Raw genomic sequence first — 18586 nt, 5'->3', positions numbered from 1 at the left:
ATGGTGAGCGCTGGAAAGCTGCTTGAACAAAAGATTGAAAAGTCAGGCTTCGAGAAAGACAAGGTCAAAATGAGAGGTTATGTTAATTTCATAACTTCTTTAGGATGGTAACAGCTGAATCTGGAAAACAACTCTTGAATGTGTTTAGAGCAGTCACACCACAAGAGGTGGTGTGTCTCTTTTCGGAGAATTTCTCACCTTTACCCTCTGTCTGCTCTGCCGGGCCCGTGGTCTTCCCAGAGTTGCGTAGTCCCGCAAGGTCCCTAGTTTCAGCTCAAGCCAAGGCCAAGGCCTCACTGGGGACTGTACGACTGCCCTAAGTCTACCACCCGGTCTGCTGGTGACGACTGCGGACCCAGACAAGCCTCCACCACAGGCCCGAGCGAAGGACGGCCCCGCCTCCGCCCGCCGGCCCCGCCCCGCTTCCGGCCCCGCCCAACCCCGAGACCCAACGGCCGCTCCTCGCCGCCGGCCCCGCCCCTCCCAGGCCGCCCGTGGCGCGCCGGCGCCTGCGCAGTCGCTCCAGGGCGCCCAGACCGGGATGGCGGCGGTTTTGGAGTCGCTGCTGCGAGAGGAGGTGTCGGTGGAAGCAGCGGTACGGTGGATCGCGCGCAGCACTCAGAGTTCGGAGGTACCGCGCTGACACGCCCCCAGGCCTGACGGGAATTTGCTTCCGCGGGAGATAGCAGCCCTCCAGTCCCCTTCCTCCAGGATGCCTGGCTGCCGGCTGGGGCCGAGTGAGCCCCAACTGGGCGCCGGTGCCTGGGCCGCCCATTAGTGGGCCACCCACCCCAGGCGCGCCCTGCGGCCCTGGCTGCTCGGGACCCAGGGCTGGCAGCTGACCCTCTTGCCCCTCGACCTCTGCTTCTTCCCCAGGATGACCCTGGGGAGGCAGCCGCTCTGAGCTCACTCCGGCCACTACGGAAAGAATTCGTCCCGTTCCTGCTGAACTTCCTGAGAGAGCAGAGCAGCCGCGTCCTCCCACAGGGCCCTCCAACCCCCGCCAAGGCCCCGGGCGCCTCGGCAGCCTTGCCAGGGAGGCCGGGAGGCCCTCCGCGGGGTAGCCGTGGAGCGCGCAGCCAGCTCTTCCCTCCCACCGAACCCCCGAGCACCGCTGCCGAGGCCCCTCCAGGCCGCCGCGGGGGCAGGAGGCGGTGCCCCGGGCCGGCCCGGGAGCGAGGAGGCCGCGGCCCGGGAGCAGCCGAAGAGGGGGTCAGCGGGGAGAGCCCGCCCTGGGCCGGCGGCCGGAGGCCTAGAGGCTCCGGCAGCCCCAGCCTGGCGCTCTCTGATCCACCAAACCTCAGCAACCTGGAGGAGTTCCCTCCCGTAGGCTCGGTTCCCCCCGGCCCTACAGGGTGAGAATCAGCCCTCATGCAGGAGAAGGGTGGCTCTAAGGCTCTGCTAGGGTAGTCAGTAAGTCAGAGCTGGGTACTCTGCAGCAGAGCACAACAGTAGTCGAGTGAGATAACTATGATGGTGAGGGGGGTTTTGGTTTTTTGGCGAGAGGCTCAGCTGTTGTGATTGTGGAAGGGGAGGTGTTTGAAGGTAGGAAATTGAGAAATACCTGTGGCTGCTCTCAGCAGGACGAAGCCTTCACGCAGGATCAACCCAACTCCGGTGAGCGAAGAGCGGTCACTTTCCAAGCCCAAGACCTGCTTCACCTCACCCCCAATCAGCTGTGTCCCCAGTTCCCAACCCTCAGCCCTGGACACTAGCCCTTGGGGCCCAGGCCTTCCCCCAGGGTGCAGAAGTCTGCAAGAAGAGCGGGAGATGCTCAGGAAGGAGCGGTATGGCCTTGCCACTCCCTGCAATGTTAGCTTCCTCCCTGTGGGACATCCGCATGGCTTTACCCTGGACTTGTTTTCCCCTTGGGGATTCTAGGTTTCTTGGGCTGCTGCTGTCTTCTCTGGAGGGACCTGAGTGTGGCTATAGTAGGGAAGCCGGATGGACCGCTCATGGCATCTCTTTATCCCCATAGCTCCAAGCAGCTGCAGCAGTCACCTGTCCCCACCTGTCCCACCCCAGAATCGGGATCACCAATTCCTACCCGGACAGGGAACCTCACAGATGAAGCTGCTAACCCTGCGCGAGTGTCTTCCCGGCAGCGCCTGGAACTGGTAGCCCTTGTCTACTCCTCGTGCATTGCTGGTGAGTGAGAGAGAGGGAGCTGGAGTGGAGATACTTGTAAAAATGCAGGGTGAGAGAATTGATCAGGCATGTGGAACTGAGCCTGGATTCCAAGTAGCGTCCAGTACTATAGTATCTCTTTTTGTATCCAGAGAACCTGGTTCCAAACCTCTTCTTGGAGCTTTTCTTCGTCCTTCAGCTCCTTACTGTCCGGAGGATGGTCACTGCCAAGAACAACAACCTTGAACCGAGTCCAGATGCCCTAGGTCAATGAACAAGCCTTCTTTTGAGAGATGGGGGTCTGGAGATGGGATAATCCTTAACTGACACTTGGTACTATCTTTCTAGACTCTGTGGAAACCCCACTGTTCCAGAACATCCACGATTGTGTCTTCTTCGCAGTGCGAGTTTTGGAACGTCAGTTTCAGTGAGTTTCCCTGGGTGAAGCATTTGGGCCTTATTTGCATTGGCTACTTGGATATATGTTGTGCTTAACACAGTTGCAGTGGCCCTGGACCTTTGCCTACCTATAATCCTATAATCTTGAATCTGTGTCAAGGCTGCGAATTTTGCCCCTAAAACAATCAAGTGGACCCTTGTGGTTTTGGCAGTCGACCTTTGGGTTTATAGCTAATGTCCCTGTTCTTCTCTCCTGGCCCTGCTCTCTGTGGTCTCATTTCTTCCCCCTTAGCCTCCATCAGTTTTGATGGTTGGCCCATGACCTTGCTGTCCATATCTAGGCTTATGTTCCTGCTCCATGCTTTCGATATGCTCTGTGTCTTGTGCATGTGCTTGCTTCCTGTTAGCAGTTCATGTCTAAGTCTCAGTCATATGTGCTCTTGCCCCTGTAGGGTCCTTTCCCACCTGGACAAAGGGACCTTAAAGCTGCTTGCTGAGAATGAGCGGCTGCTGTGCTTCTCACCAGCTCTGCAAGGCCACCTTCGAGCTGCCTATGAAGGCAGTGTTGCCAAGGTAGTGATCCCAGCTTAGATGTCTACTACTCTGGGTTTGACCCTTCCTAGCCTTCATAAATTTGGAAACTCTGCTCACAACACTTAAGTGTCATGTGGACTGACTCTGAGCAAGAATAAGAAGATGAAGTTTTCTAAGGATAACCCTGCAGGCTCCAGTTCCTAATGTCCCTGCCATATTTTAGGTCTCTCTAGCAATGCCACCCTCTGCTCAAGCTGTCTCCTTCCAGCCAGAGACGGACAATCGTGCCAACTTCTCCAGTGACCGAGCCTTTCATACTTTTAAAAAACAGAGGTGATGAGAAAAAGGGAACTTTGGGGGGAAGGAATGAGGTTTCCTTTTCTTTTAAATAGCTATTTAGTTTTATAATAACTAGTAGGAGATTGGCACCAATAGGTGGTGGGTTCATACCGTCAGGAGCTTTTCTTCGTCCTTCAGCTCCTTACTGTCCAGAGGATGGTACTATCAAGGGCCACATGGCTTCATTCTGATTTGCCCATGGACTTGAACCCTTGAGGTTAGCCAGGCATCTTACAGGTATATGACTAGTCTCAGGGTTCTCAGACAAGGTGTGCCAAGATGAACTTCACTTCAAAAGTAATGCTGGGTCTACAGCATTATTGTCATGTAGAGAATGGTGTGGGGAGATTGAAAAATGGGGCTGTCCTGTCCTCTCCTCTTCCATGCAAGGGAAAGCTCTACTGGGAATGAGTTAGAGGCAGCTGACTGATCAGGCATTCTTGTGTGTGTCAGGGATGTGTTTTATGAGGTGCTTCGAGAATGGGAAGATCGTCATGAGGAGCCTGGCTGGGACTTTGAGAAGGGCTTAGGCAGCAGGATCAGGTGGGTACTCGTATACTGGTCACCTTGTCTCTCTGGTTTCTGGTAGCAAGCTGCTCAGTAATGCCTGGGGAGCTGATTAAAGAAAGGCTTTTCCCCTGCTCTTTCCAATTCAAAGCTGTTTTCTTCTACAAGCTATTGACAACTTTGCCTCTGTTCAATGGAGATTTGTCTTTCCCTCAGAAGTGCCTCATATTTATTCTGTAATGGTAAATGCTTAGAAAAGCACAGAGCTCTTAGTCACTGGATAGACCACTCCAACCTCTATTTTCTCCATGATTCAGTTTGGGTGGGTCTGATGACTTTGCATGGGTAGATGACAACCCTACAGGACGCACTCTGTCACCAGACATCTACCTTCTACATTGATTGTAACTTTCACTGCCACTCAACGTGGACTGAAGATTTGAGGGATAGCATTCTTGTTGGTTAAATATACCTCTAGTCTTGAGAGATCACAGTGACAATAGGTCCCTTACCGGGGTCTGCACAAGTCCTTGGTAAAGGATCAAAAAGCCCAAGGATGGTCTTGGCGCCTGTAGCTCAAGCAGCTAAGGCGCCAGCCACATACACCAGAACTGGTGGGTTCAAATCCAGCCTGGGCCCGCCAAACAACAATGACAGCTACAGCCAAAACAATGGGCGTTGTGGTGGGCGCCTGTAAGCCCATCTACTTGGGAGGCTGAGGCAAGAGAATCGCTTGAGCCCGGGAGTTGGAGGTTGCTGTGAGCTACGGCACTCTACCCAGGGTGACAGCTTGAGGCTCTTTCTCAAAAAAAAAGCCCAAGGATGGATTTTTCTCTTAAGATCTTTCTCCCTCTTACTTCCTTCCTGCATATTCTATTCTTGACTTTAATCCCTCAGAGCCATGATGGGTCAACTCTCCGCAGCCTGCAGCCACAGCCACTTTGTTCGACTTTTCCAAAAACAACTTCTCCAGGTAACAGCCCCAGTAGGAGGTTAATCTACAATGATATTATGGGCAGCTAAGTAACGACTAACACTTTGAGACAGAGCTGACAGGCAGGCAAGTAGAACAGAAGTCTACTCCTCGGGTAGTGACCGAACCTCTTGTAGTCAGGGAAAAGCCCGGAGTGCTCTCGGGCGTGCCCCAGGCCCTCACCCAGCACCTTACCACCTTCTCTTCCTTGATTTATGCTTAGTACCCAGGCCTAGTTTCAAATCCTCACTGTCAGGAGCCTAGACAAATGCTTTATCCTGCAGTAGCAGTTTCTTCACCTGTAAAACAAGACCATAAAGCTGACCTTAAAAAACAAGTCCAAAGCTCTTAACCCAGAGTTGGCATTTCATAAATGCAGGCAGTACTTTCTCCGTGTTTTACTTAGTCCTTGTCTCCTACCTAGTGGTTTTTCGATTTGTTCCTCTCTCCTCCCTCACTCAGATGTGTCAGCACCCTGATGGTGTTGGGGGTCCTGTCTTGGGCGAAGCTCCAGATGTGCTGAGCATGCTGGGAGCTGACAAGCTGGGGCGATTACGGCGCTTACAAGAACGGCTTGTGGCCCCTCAGAGCAGTGGGGGGCCTTGCCCGCCCCCCACCTTCCCAGGCTGTCAAGGCTTCTTTAAGGACTTCATTCTTAGTGCCAGCAGGTAAAGGTCCCCTGTATCTTGCAGGGAATGGGGCAGAGCCAGGAGAGGTTTGGCTTCCCAAAGGCATAAGAAGCTCCCCAGGCTCCTTTGCCTGGAGTAGAAGGAGAGAGGCCAGGTAATCTCTGGTTCCTTCCAGCTCACACTTTAACTCCATTTCATGTCTCATTCCCACCCACATTGCTAACTTCACTGCTCCTTGGCCTCCCCGTCTACCCCACTGACGCTTTGTCTGGAGCACCCCATCTTAATTCTGGTTCTTTGTGTACCTCGTCCCATACTCATTCCATACCCCCTCATTCCTAGCTTCCAGTTTAACCAGCATCTCATGGATAGTCTGAGCTTGAAGATCCGGGAGCTCAACAGCCTGGCCCTGCCTCAGCACGAGCCAAGTGATGATGGGGAGTCAGATGTGGACTGGCAGGTTAGGACGTGGGATGGGAGTTTATGGGCTGTGACTAGGAGGGAAGGGGATATGTTTAAGAAAAATTTTATAACAGGTTTGGAGTTGTTCTAGAAGCCTTATGCCTGGGGCCTTTTACTTCCCTTGATTCCATTCAGGGTGAAAGGAGGCAATTTGCTGTGGTGCTGCTTAGCCTGAGGCTTTTGGCTAAATTCCTGGGCTTTGTGGCTTTCCTGCCTTACCGGGGGCCTGAACCACCCCCGACCGGTGAGCTTCAGGACTCCATTCTGGCCCTCAGGAGCCAGGTGAATGGGAGATTCTGGTAGGGAGGGAGCTGGGAGGACCAGCAAGGCACCGAAGTTGTCTGGTTTCCTTGGCTAGTCTGGAACCAGGCAGGTTAGAGGGCCTTACCCAGCCCTCCTGGGGACCTGCCACTGACTGAGCACTGGCCTTCCCAGGTCCCTCCAGTCCTGGATGTGCACACTCTGCTGCAGCAGGGGCTGTGGGCCCACCGCGCAGTGCTCACTGTGCCCTGGGTGGTGGAGTTCCTTTCCTTTGCTGACCACGTTGTGCCCTTGCTGGACTATTACCGGAGCATCTTTACTCTCCTACTGCACCTACATCGGTGAGTAAAGAGAGGCTGAGGCAGGCCAGGCGCAGCAGCTCACACTTATAATCCTAGCACTCTCGGAGGCTGAGGCAGGAGGATTGCTTGAGCTCAGATAGGAGCATGAGACCCTATCTGTGCTAAAAATAGGCAAACTAGTCTGGCGTTGTGGCAGGTGCCTGTAGTCTCAGCTACTTGGAGGCTGAGGCGGGAGGGTCACTTGAGCCTGGGAGTTTGAGGTTGCTGTGAGCTGTGATGACACCATGGCACTCTACCCAAGGCAACAGAGTGAGACTCTGTCTCAAAAAGAAAAAAAAAAGGAGGCTAAGACTTGAGGGGAGAAAATGGGGGAGAGCATTGCTCAAGCCTGCAGTCTATAAAAAGGGCTGAGCAGCCTGTACCGCATGCTTGCTACCATAGCCCATTTCCTCTTATTTCTGAGGTGGCCCAGCTGAGAGGGAATACAGACTTGGGAGGGGAAATAAAGAGGTCCTGACTGCCTACATGCCAGTAGTCCCTCTGAGATCTGTTCTTGAGAATGACCTTGCCAGTGAGAGCTTTCACTTGCCCGATCATTCACACCCTCCATTTACTGTTCAGGAGCTTGGTCTTATCGCAGGAGAATGAAGGGGAGATGTGTTTCCTGAACAAGCTGCTGCTGCTTGCTGTCCTGGGCTGGCTTTTCCAGGTGGGCCAAGTGAGGGCCAGACAGAGGGAGCGGGACTTTAGTGGCTGGAGATGGGGAAAATGTCTGAATCTAAATCAGACGGGTCAGAAGGTGAAGGCTCAGAAGAAGTGTGGGAATTACTGTAATCTCAGAGAAGGTTGCTTTGGAACCTGGTGCCCAAAACCTGGCCCCCTGTGGTGGGAGGTGTGATGAGTCTCTGGAATAGACTGGAACTGTGATTGTGCTATCTCTTGCCAGATTCCCATAGTCCCTGAGGACCTGTTCTTTTTGGAAGAGCATCAGCTGGATACCTTTGAGGCAGACACCGTAGCCTCCGAGCATGGCTTGGTGAGTGTTCAGGTCTAGCCAGAACCATGGGGACCCCAGAAATAAAGGGAGTGGGCTGTTGGGGAAGGCCCAGCAGGAGACAGGCCAGGATGGAGACTTAATGTCACAGAATTGTCCAGCCTGACTTTCCCGTTTCTGGGTACACTGGGAGGGACAGAAGCCTGCCTGCCTTCCCGATGCCGCCTCTTCTCCCCCAGGACCGTGTGCCTGTGGTGGACCAGCAGCTACTCTACACCTGCTGTCCCTACATTGGTGAGCACCCCAGTCTGCCCCGCCCCTTCGTGAGTACCCAGAGGCACCCCTTTGGCCTGACTCCCTCATGGCGTTAAGTTCTTAGGCATTCCCTGGGTGCCACAAATTCTTTCAGTCCAGGATGCAGGTTCTCAGACTAAGAACTTGGACTTCTCTGGTGCAGGAGAGCTCCGGAAATTGCTTGCTTCGTGGGTATCTGGCAGCAGTGGAAGGAGTGGGGGCTTTGTGAGGAAAATCACGCCCACCACCACCACCAGCCTGGGAGCCCAGCCTCCCCAGCCTCCCCAGGGGCTGCAGGTAAGGGCAGGGCGGAGGCAGGCCCCTGGGGAGGTGGAAGGAAGCCTTCACTGCCGGTCTCCTCCGCATAGGCACAGCTGGCCCAGGCCTTCTTCCACAACCAACCACCCTCCCTGCGCAGGACTGTGGAGTTTGTGGCAGAGAGAATCGGATCGAACTGTGTCAAACATATCAAGTAAGAGTGATTGAGGGGCCTGGTCTAATTCGTTTGCCATTTCTTCCTCATTTTCCTCAGTTGCCAAACTGTGGAAAGTCAGTGGGGTGGTGGGAGTTGGGGGTGTGGGGCTGAATTGCTAACACCCTTTGAAGGAAATTCTGACCAGGTTTCCTTGAATTTGCAGCCCCTTTCCGATTCAACCCTTCCAAATCCCCCAAACCTTGCTGTCCCTGCTGCAGGGCCACACTGGTGGCAGATCTGGTGCACCAGGCAGAATTACTTCTCCAGGAGCAGCTGGTGACGCAGGGACAGGATGGGGGTGATCCAGCTCAGCTGTTGGAGATCTTATGTTCCCAGCTGTGCCCCCACGGGACCCAGGCATTGACCCAGGGGCGGGAGTAAGAAACACCAGTCTGTTTGTACCCTTTCCCCTCCTTAGCTCCCCTCAGGTCTGGTCTGGTCTTTTCTTTCCTCTTTCACACTCACATCCCTTTTGACGTGTCTTCTCTTGTGCCTGTCCTCTTCTCTCTCCCACCTCTCTTTGTTCTTTTATCTCCCTCCTCTATAGGCTCATGTCTTTGGCTTTAGAACTTCTGTGGCACAAAGTACAAATGATGAATTGGGAGCGTGTCTGATGCTGTAGGGCTGGTGATAGGGGTTCTCATTTCTCCAGCCCCTGGGGTGGGGCGAAGGGGGGACAGGGCTTGTTCTAGGCAGAGCCTCCCCTCTCAGGTGCTTAGTAGGCTCAGGGCATTCACTTCCTGAGCCAGGCTGGAAAATCTAGACATCACTGCCCTCCTGTCTCCTTTTAGGTTTTGCCAAAGGAAGAGCCCTGGGGCTGTGCGTGCCCTACTTCCCGAGGAGACCCCGGCAGCAGTACGTAGGAAGGAGGCCTGCAGCTAGCAGGCCAGGGATTGTGGTGGGAGAGGCGCAAGCGTGGCCTGTGTGAGGCTTCTGTGCAGTGGGTGAGTCAGTCCAGTTCTGGCTTCCATTATTGTACCCAATGCTCCCCTGGCCCAACTTCTGGTTCTCAGGTTCTAAGCAGTGCAGAAAACATTGCCGTGGGGCTTGCCACAGAGAAAGCCTGTGCTTGGTTGTCGGCTAACATCACAGGTGAGGTCTGGGAAAGGGCCTCTCTTCCCATAGAGGCCTCCACTACTTGTTTTTGTAAACAGTTGTGTTGGAATCCAAGTTTTTAAAAATTGCACTAGCAGGGAGTTGGAGGTGATTGGGGAAGAGGGGACTCAGCTAGCAGGGAACAGTGACGGGTATGTGTGGTATGGTGAGCCTATGCCGGGCACTCAGGTGACCCCTTTTCTGTTCTCCCTCTGCCCCGCAGCACTGATTAGGAGGGAGGTGAAGGCAGCAGTGAGTCGCACACTCCGAACCCAGGGTCCTGAGCCTGCTGCCTGGGGGGAGCGGAGGGGCTGCTCCCGCGCCTGTGAGCACCACGCTCCCCTCCCCTCCCACCTCATCTCCGAGATCAAAGTACACAGCTACCCTACTCCCTCCGGCTTCCCTGCTCCCACTCCCTGCTCTGTTCCTGGTTTCTTGCCTTTCTCACATCAGCTCCAGTGTTTTGTGTAGACCTTTTCTGTGTTGTCCTGCTAGTTCCTGTTCTGTTCATTACTCAGCCAAGCTGAACTGAATGGCTGTCCTAATTGTTACCTTGTAACTTTTGGTATTTGAATCACTCAAAAGGGGAAAAAGGTAGATGTGACTGAATGCTTATTACACAGATGCTGATGGGAGTGGGGTTAAAGTGTAGTAGAAGAGTCTCTAAGGGACAGTCACCCCAGTATTTGGGTATGATTTCAATAATGTTCTTCTATGTGGGAGCAGACGCTTGTTTAGTCACAGGCTGTGAATGAACTTGCTTTCTAAAAATTCAGACTAGGATGGCGCTGTGGCTCAAAGGAGTAGGGCACCAGCCCCCTATACCAGAGGTGGCAGGTTCAAACCCAGCCCCGGCCAAAAAAACCCCCAAAAAACAAAACTATAAAAATTCAAACTGTCTATAAAACTGGGCTTAGCAAACAGCCCATGGGCCAGTTCAGGCCCACTACTTGTCTGGGTTTTTTTTGTTTTTTTAAAGACACAGTCTCACTTTGTTGCCCTTAGTAGAATGCATGGCATCGTAGTTCACAGCAACCTCAAACGCTTGGGGACAAGTGATCCTCTTGCCTTAGCCTCCCAAGTAGCTGGGACTATAGGCACCTGCCACCACGCCTGGCTACTTTTAGAACAGAATCTGGCTCTTGCTCTGGCTAGTCTCAAACTCCTGAGCTTAAGCGATCCTCCTGCCTCAGCCTCCCAGAGTGCTAGGATTACAGGCATGAACCACCACACCTGGCCTCCACTGCTTGTTTTTGTAAACAGTTGTATTGGAACCCAGCCATGTCCATTTGTTAATGAGTCATCAGTGGCAGCTTTTATGTTATGGAGGCTAGGAGAGTAGTTGGAACAGAGACTTTATGGGCCACAAATCCTAAAGTATTTATTGTCTGACTCTGATCGAGAAATAAAGATTTGGAATAGACCCAGAAATAATGAATGAAAATGGGGGTTATAGGAGGGAGGGAAGGCTTAGGGCCTTTAGCTGTTGGTTCTTGGTGTGCAGAGGGTTTCTGTATTGAAACCTCAACTCTTCATAGATGACCAGGGAAGCATAGGAAGTATTGCAACTGTGTCTGACTGGGTAGTCTCCCTAAATGTGTTAAGAATAAGATGGCCGAGATTCTGGCAGACAGTTTTATCTCAAGTTCAGTAGCGTTTTTCTAGTTCCTTGGCAGCACACCATCCCTCAGCCCGCCTGCTCCATCTCTTCCCTCTCTTGTCCACGTGGTTGCTTCTGGCTGTGCTGTCCCACCCAGGTCCCAGGTCTAGGGGCCTCTTGACTCAGTTATGTCACCCCCCCTAGGGCCCTGTTTTCCTTCTGCCTTTCTCCACTAGTTGATCCCCTCCCCAGGCTAAATTATCTGTGGCATCCTAGTCCCAGCACCAGTGTGAAGTCTCACCCTACTGAAGTCTCACACTGCTCTCTACAGGACGTGCTCTCCATGGCTGTGGGGCCTCGGGACCCTGAGGAGGGAGTGACCCCAGAGCACCTGGAGCAGCTCTTAGGCCAATTGGGCCAGACGCTGCGGTGCCGCCAGGTGAGATATGGCATCTGCCACATGAAGGATGCTTTTCTGTGTGTCCTTGTCTAAGACCTAATAACCAGAGCCACACTGACTGAGGGCCATCCTTATAGTGGTAAGGTGGCACTGATGTCTAGGGTCTCCCTTTTCCCCCACAGTTTCTGTGCCCACCTGCTGAGCAGCATCTGGCAAAGTGCTCTGTGGAGTTAGCATCCCTCCTTGGTATGGTTCCTTTCAATCAAATCACTCTCCTGCCAGATCCCCCAAATCTCAGGGTTGGGTACAAGCAAGATTAGTAACACAGAGCCTGGACCTGCTATCATTAGAGCTGGCTTTCCTCTCTTCCCATAGTTGCAGACCAAATTCCTATCCTAGGGCCCCCAGCACAGCAAAGGCTGGAGAGGGGGAAGGCGCGGAGGCTTCTGCACATGCTGCTCTCCCTGTGGAAGGATGACTTCCAAGGGCCAGTTCCACTCCAGCTGCTGCTGAGCCCAAGAAATGTGGGGCTTCTGGCAGACACACGGCCAAGGGAGGTGAGTCAGAAACGGGGGACAGGAAGCCTTCAGAGCTGTCTGCCATCTGTTCTTACCCACCACCCTTTATTGCCCTTTTCCTATTCATGCTAAGATGGACTCCAGTTATCTCAGTCCGGGTCAGCAGGGTCATTGTTGGGTCTGCTTATGTCCTGCAGTGGGATCTATTGCTGTTCCTGCTCCGGGAGCTGGTCGAGAAGGGTCTGATGGGACGGACGGAAATCGAGGCCTGCCTGGGCAGCCTCCATGAGGCCCAGTGGCCAGGGGTAAGGAGTCCTCATCTTTGTGTTACATGGAGGGAGCAGGTGTTGTAGATCCTGTTTGTACTGAAAGGGGGCAATGGGCCAAATTAGGGGAATTTTTGTCCAGTGTTCTGTTAGTGGAGAAGGGGAAGAGGGAGGGAAGGCAGTTAGTTGGAAGGCAACGTAGCAGAGTATGTGGGGTTTTAAAATCAGAGTAACCTGGATTTTGATTTCAGCTAGTACTTAACTTTGCCCAAATCACTCAAAAGTATTAACCATTGTTTCCTCATCTATGTGTATAAAATGGGACTAATCATTTCAAGATTAAATAGATGTGCTGAGTAGATGGTGAACTCCCATTAGAGTTCAGCCTCCGAAAGTACTAATGACATTTCATATCCCTTTCATTGTAGAGAGCAGTTGGAGGGAAATAACAGCCAGGCTACTGTGTACCCACTGGTTAGCTAGGGCTTGATATTGGGATTGATCTGTAGTAAAAAGGATGAACCATCCAGAATTATGTCTGTAATTTTGTAGATCCTATTTGTTCTGTTTATTCTGTCATTTTTCTACTTAATTCCAGGACTTCTCTGAAGAATTAGCAACACTATTTAACCTGTTTTTGGCAGAGCCCCACCTGCCAGAACCCCAGTTGAGAGTTTGTGAGCTGGTGCAGCCAAACCGGGGGGCTGTGCTGGCCCAGAGCTAGGACTGGAAAGGGGGCCTGCCTTGAGTGTCTCACCACAGCTCTGGAACCCTGCCTGGGCCTCAGCAGGAGGCCTGAGAGCCCAGCGCCACCCCTGGTGCCCAGTGCTGGGCGTCACTGGCATGAGTAGCAGGGTCTAGAACTAGAACTCCTCCTCAGAGGTGAAGCAAACGTGGGGCTGCTTGGCATCCCACTGACTGCAGGCTTCCCACCCGAATCCTCAAGGAAGGAGCATTCACCTGATTCAGGATTATGGTGGAAAAGCCTAGAGACTCCAGTTCTGGAGTAGAAGAGTTGGCATTCATCACTCAGATACTAAATGAGGAGTGGGCCTGTGGACATAGGAGTCGAGCCTCACTTGCTGCTGTCCCAGCATCTCTTAAGACTATGGTCTGGGAAATCATGACAGAGGTATATGACGTCTGCTTAACTTGTGAGGAAAGTTAAAGCATGAAGCTTGGGAGTTGCATTTTTTTAACCACCAGGAGCTGAACTGCCATCTCCTTAAAAATGCACAACAGATAAGGTAGGACTCACCCAACTAAAATCTGGCTTTACCCCTGTACCCTCAGCTGCTGTGCAGGTAGGAACTCTGTAGGCCCCTATCTCTGTCCCAGGACCAAGAACAGGGCAGAATATTAGAGCTTTTGAAAATAAACTGTTTCCTTTAATAAGGGCTTGCTGTTTAGTTATTTTCACCTGTCTTAGAGGTGGGCTTTCTCTGTGTCCTACAAAAGTGAGCTGCTTGGCCTTACTAATGCCTGGAGGCTCTATTCTACAGAGCCTGTCTCTGCTATTAATTTACTGCCATTTTTTCCTGGACACAGTGATTTTTAATCCATGTGCCATGAAAAGTAAAATCTTTAAATTGTGTTCAAAAAAGTTCAAAGCACAGTAAGTATATATTTTTTACTTTTTTTTTTTTTTTTAAATCAAGAGTGCCACAGAATTTTAACTATACATTCAAGCATGCCGTGAGATAAAAAAGATTGAAAAACACTGCCTGGGCAAATCTTTTCATATGTGGGAGAAAGGTTTAGGAGAATTTATGGTTTCTACTCACAAGATACGTCTACTGAACCAGTGGTAGGGCAGCTCTTATGTTTGTTTTGTTAGGGTGGAGGTGTTTGTTTTGGCTCAGAATTGGTCTGTATTCTATTCCTGATTATAACTGTCAAGGCCACATATCCAAATGAACAATTAATTTTGACTAAGTGGTAATAAAATTCCCTAGAGGGATCCACTTGTGTGGCCATAGTAAAAGCAGGAAGTTAATCCCAGCAACCCAGAAAGCTGGGAGTGTTTGTGATCGTACTAAATATATTATGCCTTTCCTTTCCCTCTGCTCATCCCAGTCATTCCTCTGACAAGTTTGTGCATCCAAACCTTTTTCCTTTAAATCCAATGTGTTTTGAATGCCTGGGAACCATAAAAGTTTTAAGAAATGTTTTCTCTTTCTGTGCCCAGAGACAGAACCACACCCCATGCCCCCGGAAGCTGAGGCTTTTGGCTACTTTTTGATTTGTTCCAGAGGACCCAGCTGAGGTGTGACATGGGACCAGCAGGAGAGGAAAACCTAAGTACTAAAGATTTTGGGACTGAATTCTTGGGGCTGTAAACCAGCCCCAGCTTAAGGCCCACTGAGCTAAAACCAAGTTCTTGGGAATCTCAATGGAAATTTAACATTCTGATGAAAGAAACTCCTGCTAGCCTGTGTGCACCTTAAAAGCTACACTAAGGATTATGGAGACAGGCAGCTAATGAACCAGAGAACTAATCAGATTCCTTTCTTATATGTCTGCTCTCTGTTATCTAAACCAGCAGCTTTTACAGTGTGGTTCACAAACTAGCAACCTCTGTGTCACCTGGGCCCCCTCTCCAGGCCTACTGAATCAGCAACTTGAGGTAAGGCCCAGCCTCCAGTATTATCACGGCCTTTGGGTGATTAAGATGTGTGCTAAAGTTTGAGAACCACCCATCTAAACCAAAAGCTGGCCTCACTTTAACATTTTGCTACAAGGTCAGTTAATACTCTCACTTAACAGTCAGGTCTGGTGTGTGGTTTCTCTAGTAAGGGGGATACACTCACCTGGGTTATCTACCCATTCAGACTCCCGTAGCTGGCTCTGCCTCAGAATCCCAGAGCACTGTAGTCATAGGCAACTGTTTTGGAATCCTCCCTCCTTGTCTCACTTGGGCTATAGTTGGGCATTTAATCTAGTTGCTATGTACCTTGCAAAGAGTGCCAAGCTCGCAGGAAACAACTCAGTGCACGCTTGAAACTGGGCCACGAGTGGGTATTGCCAGCATGATCTCCACACCCTAAATCCTGCTGAGCTCAAGTAACACGCTCAGGTTATTCTAGGATAGTCGTCACACCAGGTGAAAGTACACACAGGACTTACAATTTACAAATATCCTGACCTTTTTGGTCAGTAGTCTTAAAGGTTTATATGAAAAGAGGTGGGAGTACATAAATAGGTTGTTAAATATATCAAATGTCACCAAAAAAATTAACCAGAAAAATAAAACTTTAAAAGCAATTTAAAAATCTTCTGATGAATACATAAATATCTTAATCCGAGGTAAGAGAAAAAAATACCTGCATACACTTTTAGAAAAATAAATCTCTGCTACACTATACAGAAATTTACCCTTTTACCCTATCTTCTCAATCTCCATATGCTTCCACCAAAGATTCTGGGCACCAGAACTAAAGATGGGAATCTCTTCCACCCCTACCATGACCAGGTAAACATACCAAATATTCAGAGCATACATTCAGCCAGGCTAAGGTACAAGAAAACACTGAATCCACTTTCCATCCCATCCTAACATAGGTGGGACCAGAACATCATCGTGGAATGCTTGAGACACCACCTCAGAATGAGAGGAGGCAAGGTATGGAACTGTGCTTCCTCCTAACAAGTCCCTTACCTCCTCCGGGAGTTCTTTTTCTCTCTCATCTTCTAAAGGACAGTTTCGAATGTCTTTAACTTCTACATTGTCATCAACCAGCATCTGGCTGCCACCCTCCCTGACCAGTCCTCAAATAGCTAAGTCCCCTTTGCTGACCCCAGATCTGTCCCATCTGGTTGCACAATGGTCTCCCATTTTACTGAGCCCTACAGCAACAGCTTCATACAAGAGCATCACTTGACACTCTTGACTCTGATGCAGAGACTCATATGTCCTCCTGGAAGGGCAACGAAAAGGGAGAGAATAAGCAAAAATTCTGAATAATGAGGCATTTTGCAAAAATTCAAAAGGGAGAAAAGATTCTGAATCAGTGTTCTGGTTTGTGCAGCTGTTTTTTTAAACCCTTTTTCTGTTTGGTATGTTCTAATACTCTATCACACAGTGAAGCTGGGTGCTGGAGGCAGGTTCAGAGCAATCTTGGCCAGGGACTGCTTGCCTCCCTACCAGCCTGAGGAGGTGCCCAGCTCTGCTGGCTGTGTGCAGTCTTGGTTCTTGAGTGGCTTGTCTGCCATAGAGTCCCAAAGACAGAAATAAAGATGAGACATCCAAAAAGTGAGCTGAGCTTCATGCAGTCTGGACAGCCAGGGCCAGGAGCTCAGGCTGCTCGCTCTGCAGGTGCCAGCTGTGACCCAGAATTGCTGGGGCTCTGCTGGCAACCCTGGGCCAGTGCTGTCTGCCTAACTGGCCACAGCCTTGGCTTTTCTTGCATCAGGGAACAGAAGGTGACACAGAGCTGCCAAGTGTCTCTGAAGCATCCTGGGCCTGTGTCTTTAGCAGCACCATCCTGACGGTGAGATGCTAACTGCCGAGGAAGGAAGCCAGTCTGGCAATCACTAGTGGCTGCTGTTTGATAAAGGAGCTTAGGAGCTGAGGCGGGAAGCCTGGAGCACCAAGTTCTACCTGAAAGCAGAAAGCGAGGGGGTTATAGGTGCAAACAGACCTGAGAGCATGTGCCAGGGCACACTCCACCCCCAAGTAGCCACCCTCATCTGTGGCGATGGGAGAAGCACCTAAGGCTCTACTGGCCTGGGGTTCACAGGCCCCTGAGCTCCACTGTTCAGATCTAAGCATTGGCTTTCACCTCCCAGTGACGAAGGCAAGGCAGCGGGGATGGTTCATCATTCTGCTCTGCTGAGGCTGCTGCTTCAGCCTTGTATCTCCTTAAGACCCAAGACCCTGGGGTCAGCCACAGGACACAGGTTGCTAGGTCTCTGGTAATAATAGCTTCCAAAAAGTTGACAAGCTCTCATTCTTTCCCCACTGAACCCTCACTGCCAGCCCATGAAGCCCTTGAGTGTCCAGCTTTGACCTGGGCACTCAAGGCTGCTGGGAGCTAGACAGAATAATCCCAGGGGCTATGGGACCAGCAGCAAGGGGTGCATCACCTGGGCCAAGTAAATGACTCTGGTGCTTTCCTTCCCCTCCATGGTGATAGGCTGCAAGATCCAGGCACTGGGCAGGATCTCTCCTCGGACTACTTTCTGGCTGGGTCTTGGCATGGATGTGTCGTACACAGACTGGGCAGCTACAATAGACAGGGGCCCCTGGGGGGAGAAAAATGATCTTGTCTGAGCAGTGTGGGTGGAATGTGGTCAGGCTCAGATGTGCCCACACGGTGGAAGGCAACCTGAGCAGGCCTTCAGCCACCCTCACCCTGGGCCAATCCCAGTTTGCCCTCTGTCCTCCAGAGGACTGACAACCAGAGACTGATTCTCACAACACTGCAGCCCAGGTTTCCCCACGACATCTTTACCACCCTAGGCAGGCACCTCTTTGGCTTCCACGCAGACACAGCAGAAGTCCCGGGGCTGCTTCAGCGCACACAGGGTGGTATTGCACACCAGGTACACTGGGGGGACAGGGATGAGGGGAAGTCAGGAGGCCATAGACAGATCTGGTCCTTTAGAAGTGTCCAACCTATGGCCTGCAGGTCATATATGGATTATTCGAGGCCTGATTTGCTTATCTGTGGTGTTAGAAATTCCAAAACTTATACAAGGACATATTTTTCGTCAGTGTTTGTGTGTTTAATGTGTGGAAGACAGCTCTTCTAATGTGCAGAAGAAAAAAAAAGGTTGGACACCCCTGTACCCTTCCTGGCCTGGGAGTCCCCTATCACCTCAGCATCCAATGCTTGATACCGAGAGGTGGCCTGGGTACCTGTCCTCCCAAGAGGGCAGCTTCTAACCCTCTCCTCTCCCCTGACAGAGCCCACTGGGACACAGCAGCAGAAGTCGGGCCCCACAGAAGCCTTCTGTCCCTGGGCTTACCCAGGTTGATATTGTTGGTCACCCGCTGATACAGCCGTACTGTCTGGATGGGCTTGTGATACAAGGGCCACAGCGTAGGGTCACTCACAGCTGCCCACACGTGAGACAGTGGCTGGGACACCACGCCTGCCCCCAGGAAACCATGCCGAGTAGAAGAAAACACTTTGAAGTAAAGTTGTACCGCCTGCTCCTCACCCTGATGGCTGGGGGGAAACACCAAGTGTAGGAAAGAAGGAGGTAAAACGTGGGGTCACAAAGGGAGAGCTTGGGGTTAGGAAAGCAGGGCAGAGAGGGAAAGGAGAGAAACCGTGAAGGACAACAGAGTCAGGACAGAGACACGTGCAAAGGGACTTACTTCCAGCCAGCAGCTGCCTGGCCGCTGAAGAGGTTGTGCAGATTATCTGAACAAGCAGCCATTACCTGGGGACACAGTGGCCACAC

The 18586-nt window shown here is 51.5% G+C and overlaps 2 protein-coding genes across 12 annotated transcripts in view; one reads left to right on the top strand and one right to left on the bottom strand.

Annotated features, from left to right (window-relative positions):
* Nucleotides 1-512: 512 nt before the first annotated feature.
* On the top strand, nt 513-16666 carry CDAN1 (codanin 1). 4 transcript variants are annotated; one of them, XM_053593661.1, is made up of 28 exons: nt 513-631; nt 877-1355; nt 1581-1787; nt 1979-2148; nt 2280-2393; nt 2476-2554; nt 2979-3099; nt 3284-3393; nt 3853-3942; nt 4804-4879; nt 5342-5547; nt 5851-5968; nt 6106-6252; nt 6406-6572; nt 7155-7242; nt 7480-7569; nt 7767-7821; nt 7985-8118; nt 8190-8293; nt 8515-8673; nt 9088-9151; nt 9310-9388; nt 9615-9763; nt 11323-11430; nt 11574-11637; nt 11767-11948; nt 12107-12214; nt 12774-16666. In XM_053593661.1, the coding sequence occupies exons 1-28, from the start codon at nt 542-544 to the stop codon at nt 12897-12899; spliced, it is 3684 nt and encodes a 1227-aa protein (XP_053449636.1). In that variant the 5' UTR covers nt 513-541; the 3' UTR covers nt 12900-16666. The 4 variants fall into 4 exon arrangements, 3 of the variants coding, with proteins under 3 accessions (XP_053449636.1, XP_053449634.1, XP_053449635.1); XM_053593659.1 differs by having other exon boundaries at nt 522-631; nt 1584-1787; XR_008380600.1 differs by lacking the exons at nt 11767-11948; nt 12107-12214; nt 12774-16666 and having other exon boundaries at nt 522-631; nt 9615-9716; nt 11574-11602.
* The window catches only part of STARD9 (StAR related lipid transfer domain containing 9), a 133049-nt gene continuing 131102 nt past the window's right edge, over nt 16640-18586 (bottom strand). For 7 of the 8 annotated variants that reach the window (XM_053593647.1, XM_053593648.1, XM_053593649.1 and 4 more), the window contains 5 exons: nt 18501-18565; nt 18146-18348; nt 17645-17724; nt 17261-17419; nt 16640-16775 (listed from right to left, as the gene is read on the bottom strand). In XM_053593647.1, the coding sequence (XP_053449622.1) occupies nt 16674-16775; nt 17261-17419; nt 17645-17724; nt 18146-18348; nt 18501-18565 (609 nt within the window). In that variant the 3' untranslated portion in view covers nt 16640-16673. Of the gene's footprint in view, nt 16776-17260; nt 17420-17644; nt 17725-18145; nt 18349-18500; nt 18566-18586 lie in introns of those variants that run through there. The other variant, XR_008380599.1, reaches the window with a different exon arrangement.

The sequence above is a fragment of the Nycticebus coucang genome, chromosome 6 (genome assembly GCF_027406575.1).
Source record: "Nycticebus coucang isolate mNycCou1 chromosome 6, mNycCou1.pri, whole genome shotgun sequence".
Classification (NCBI taxonomy): Eukaryota; Metazoa; Chordata; class Mammalia; order Primates; family Lorisidae; genus Nycticebus; species Nycticebus coucang.
This window is presented reverse-complemented; position numbering and strand designations above follow the sequence as displayed.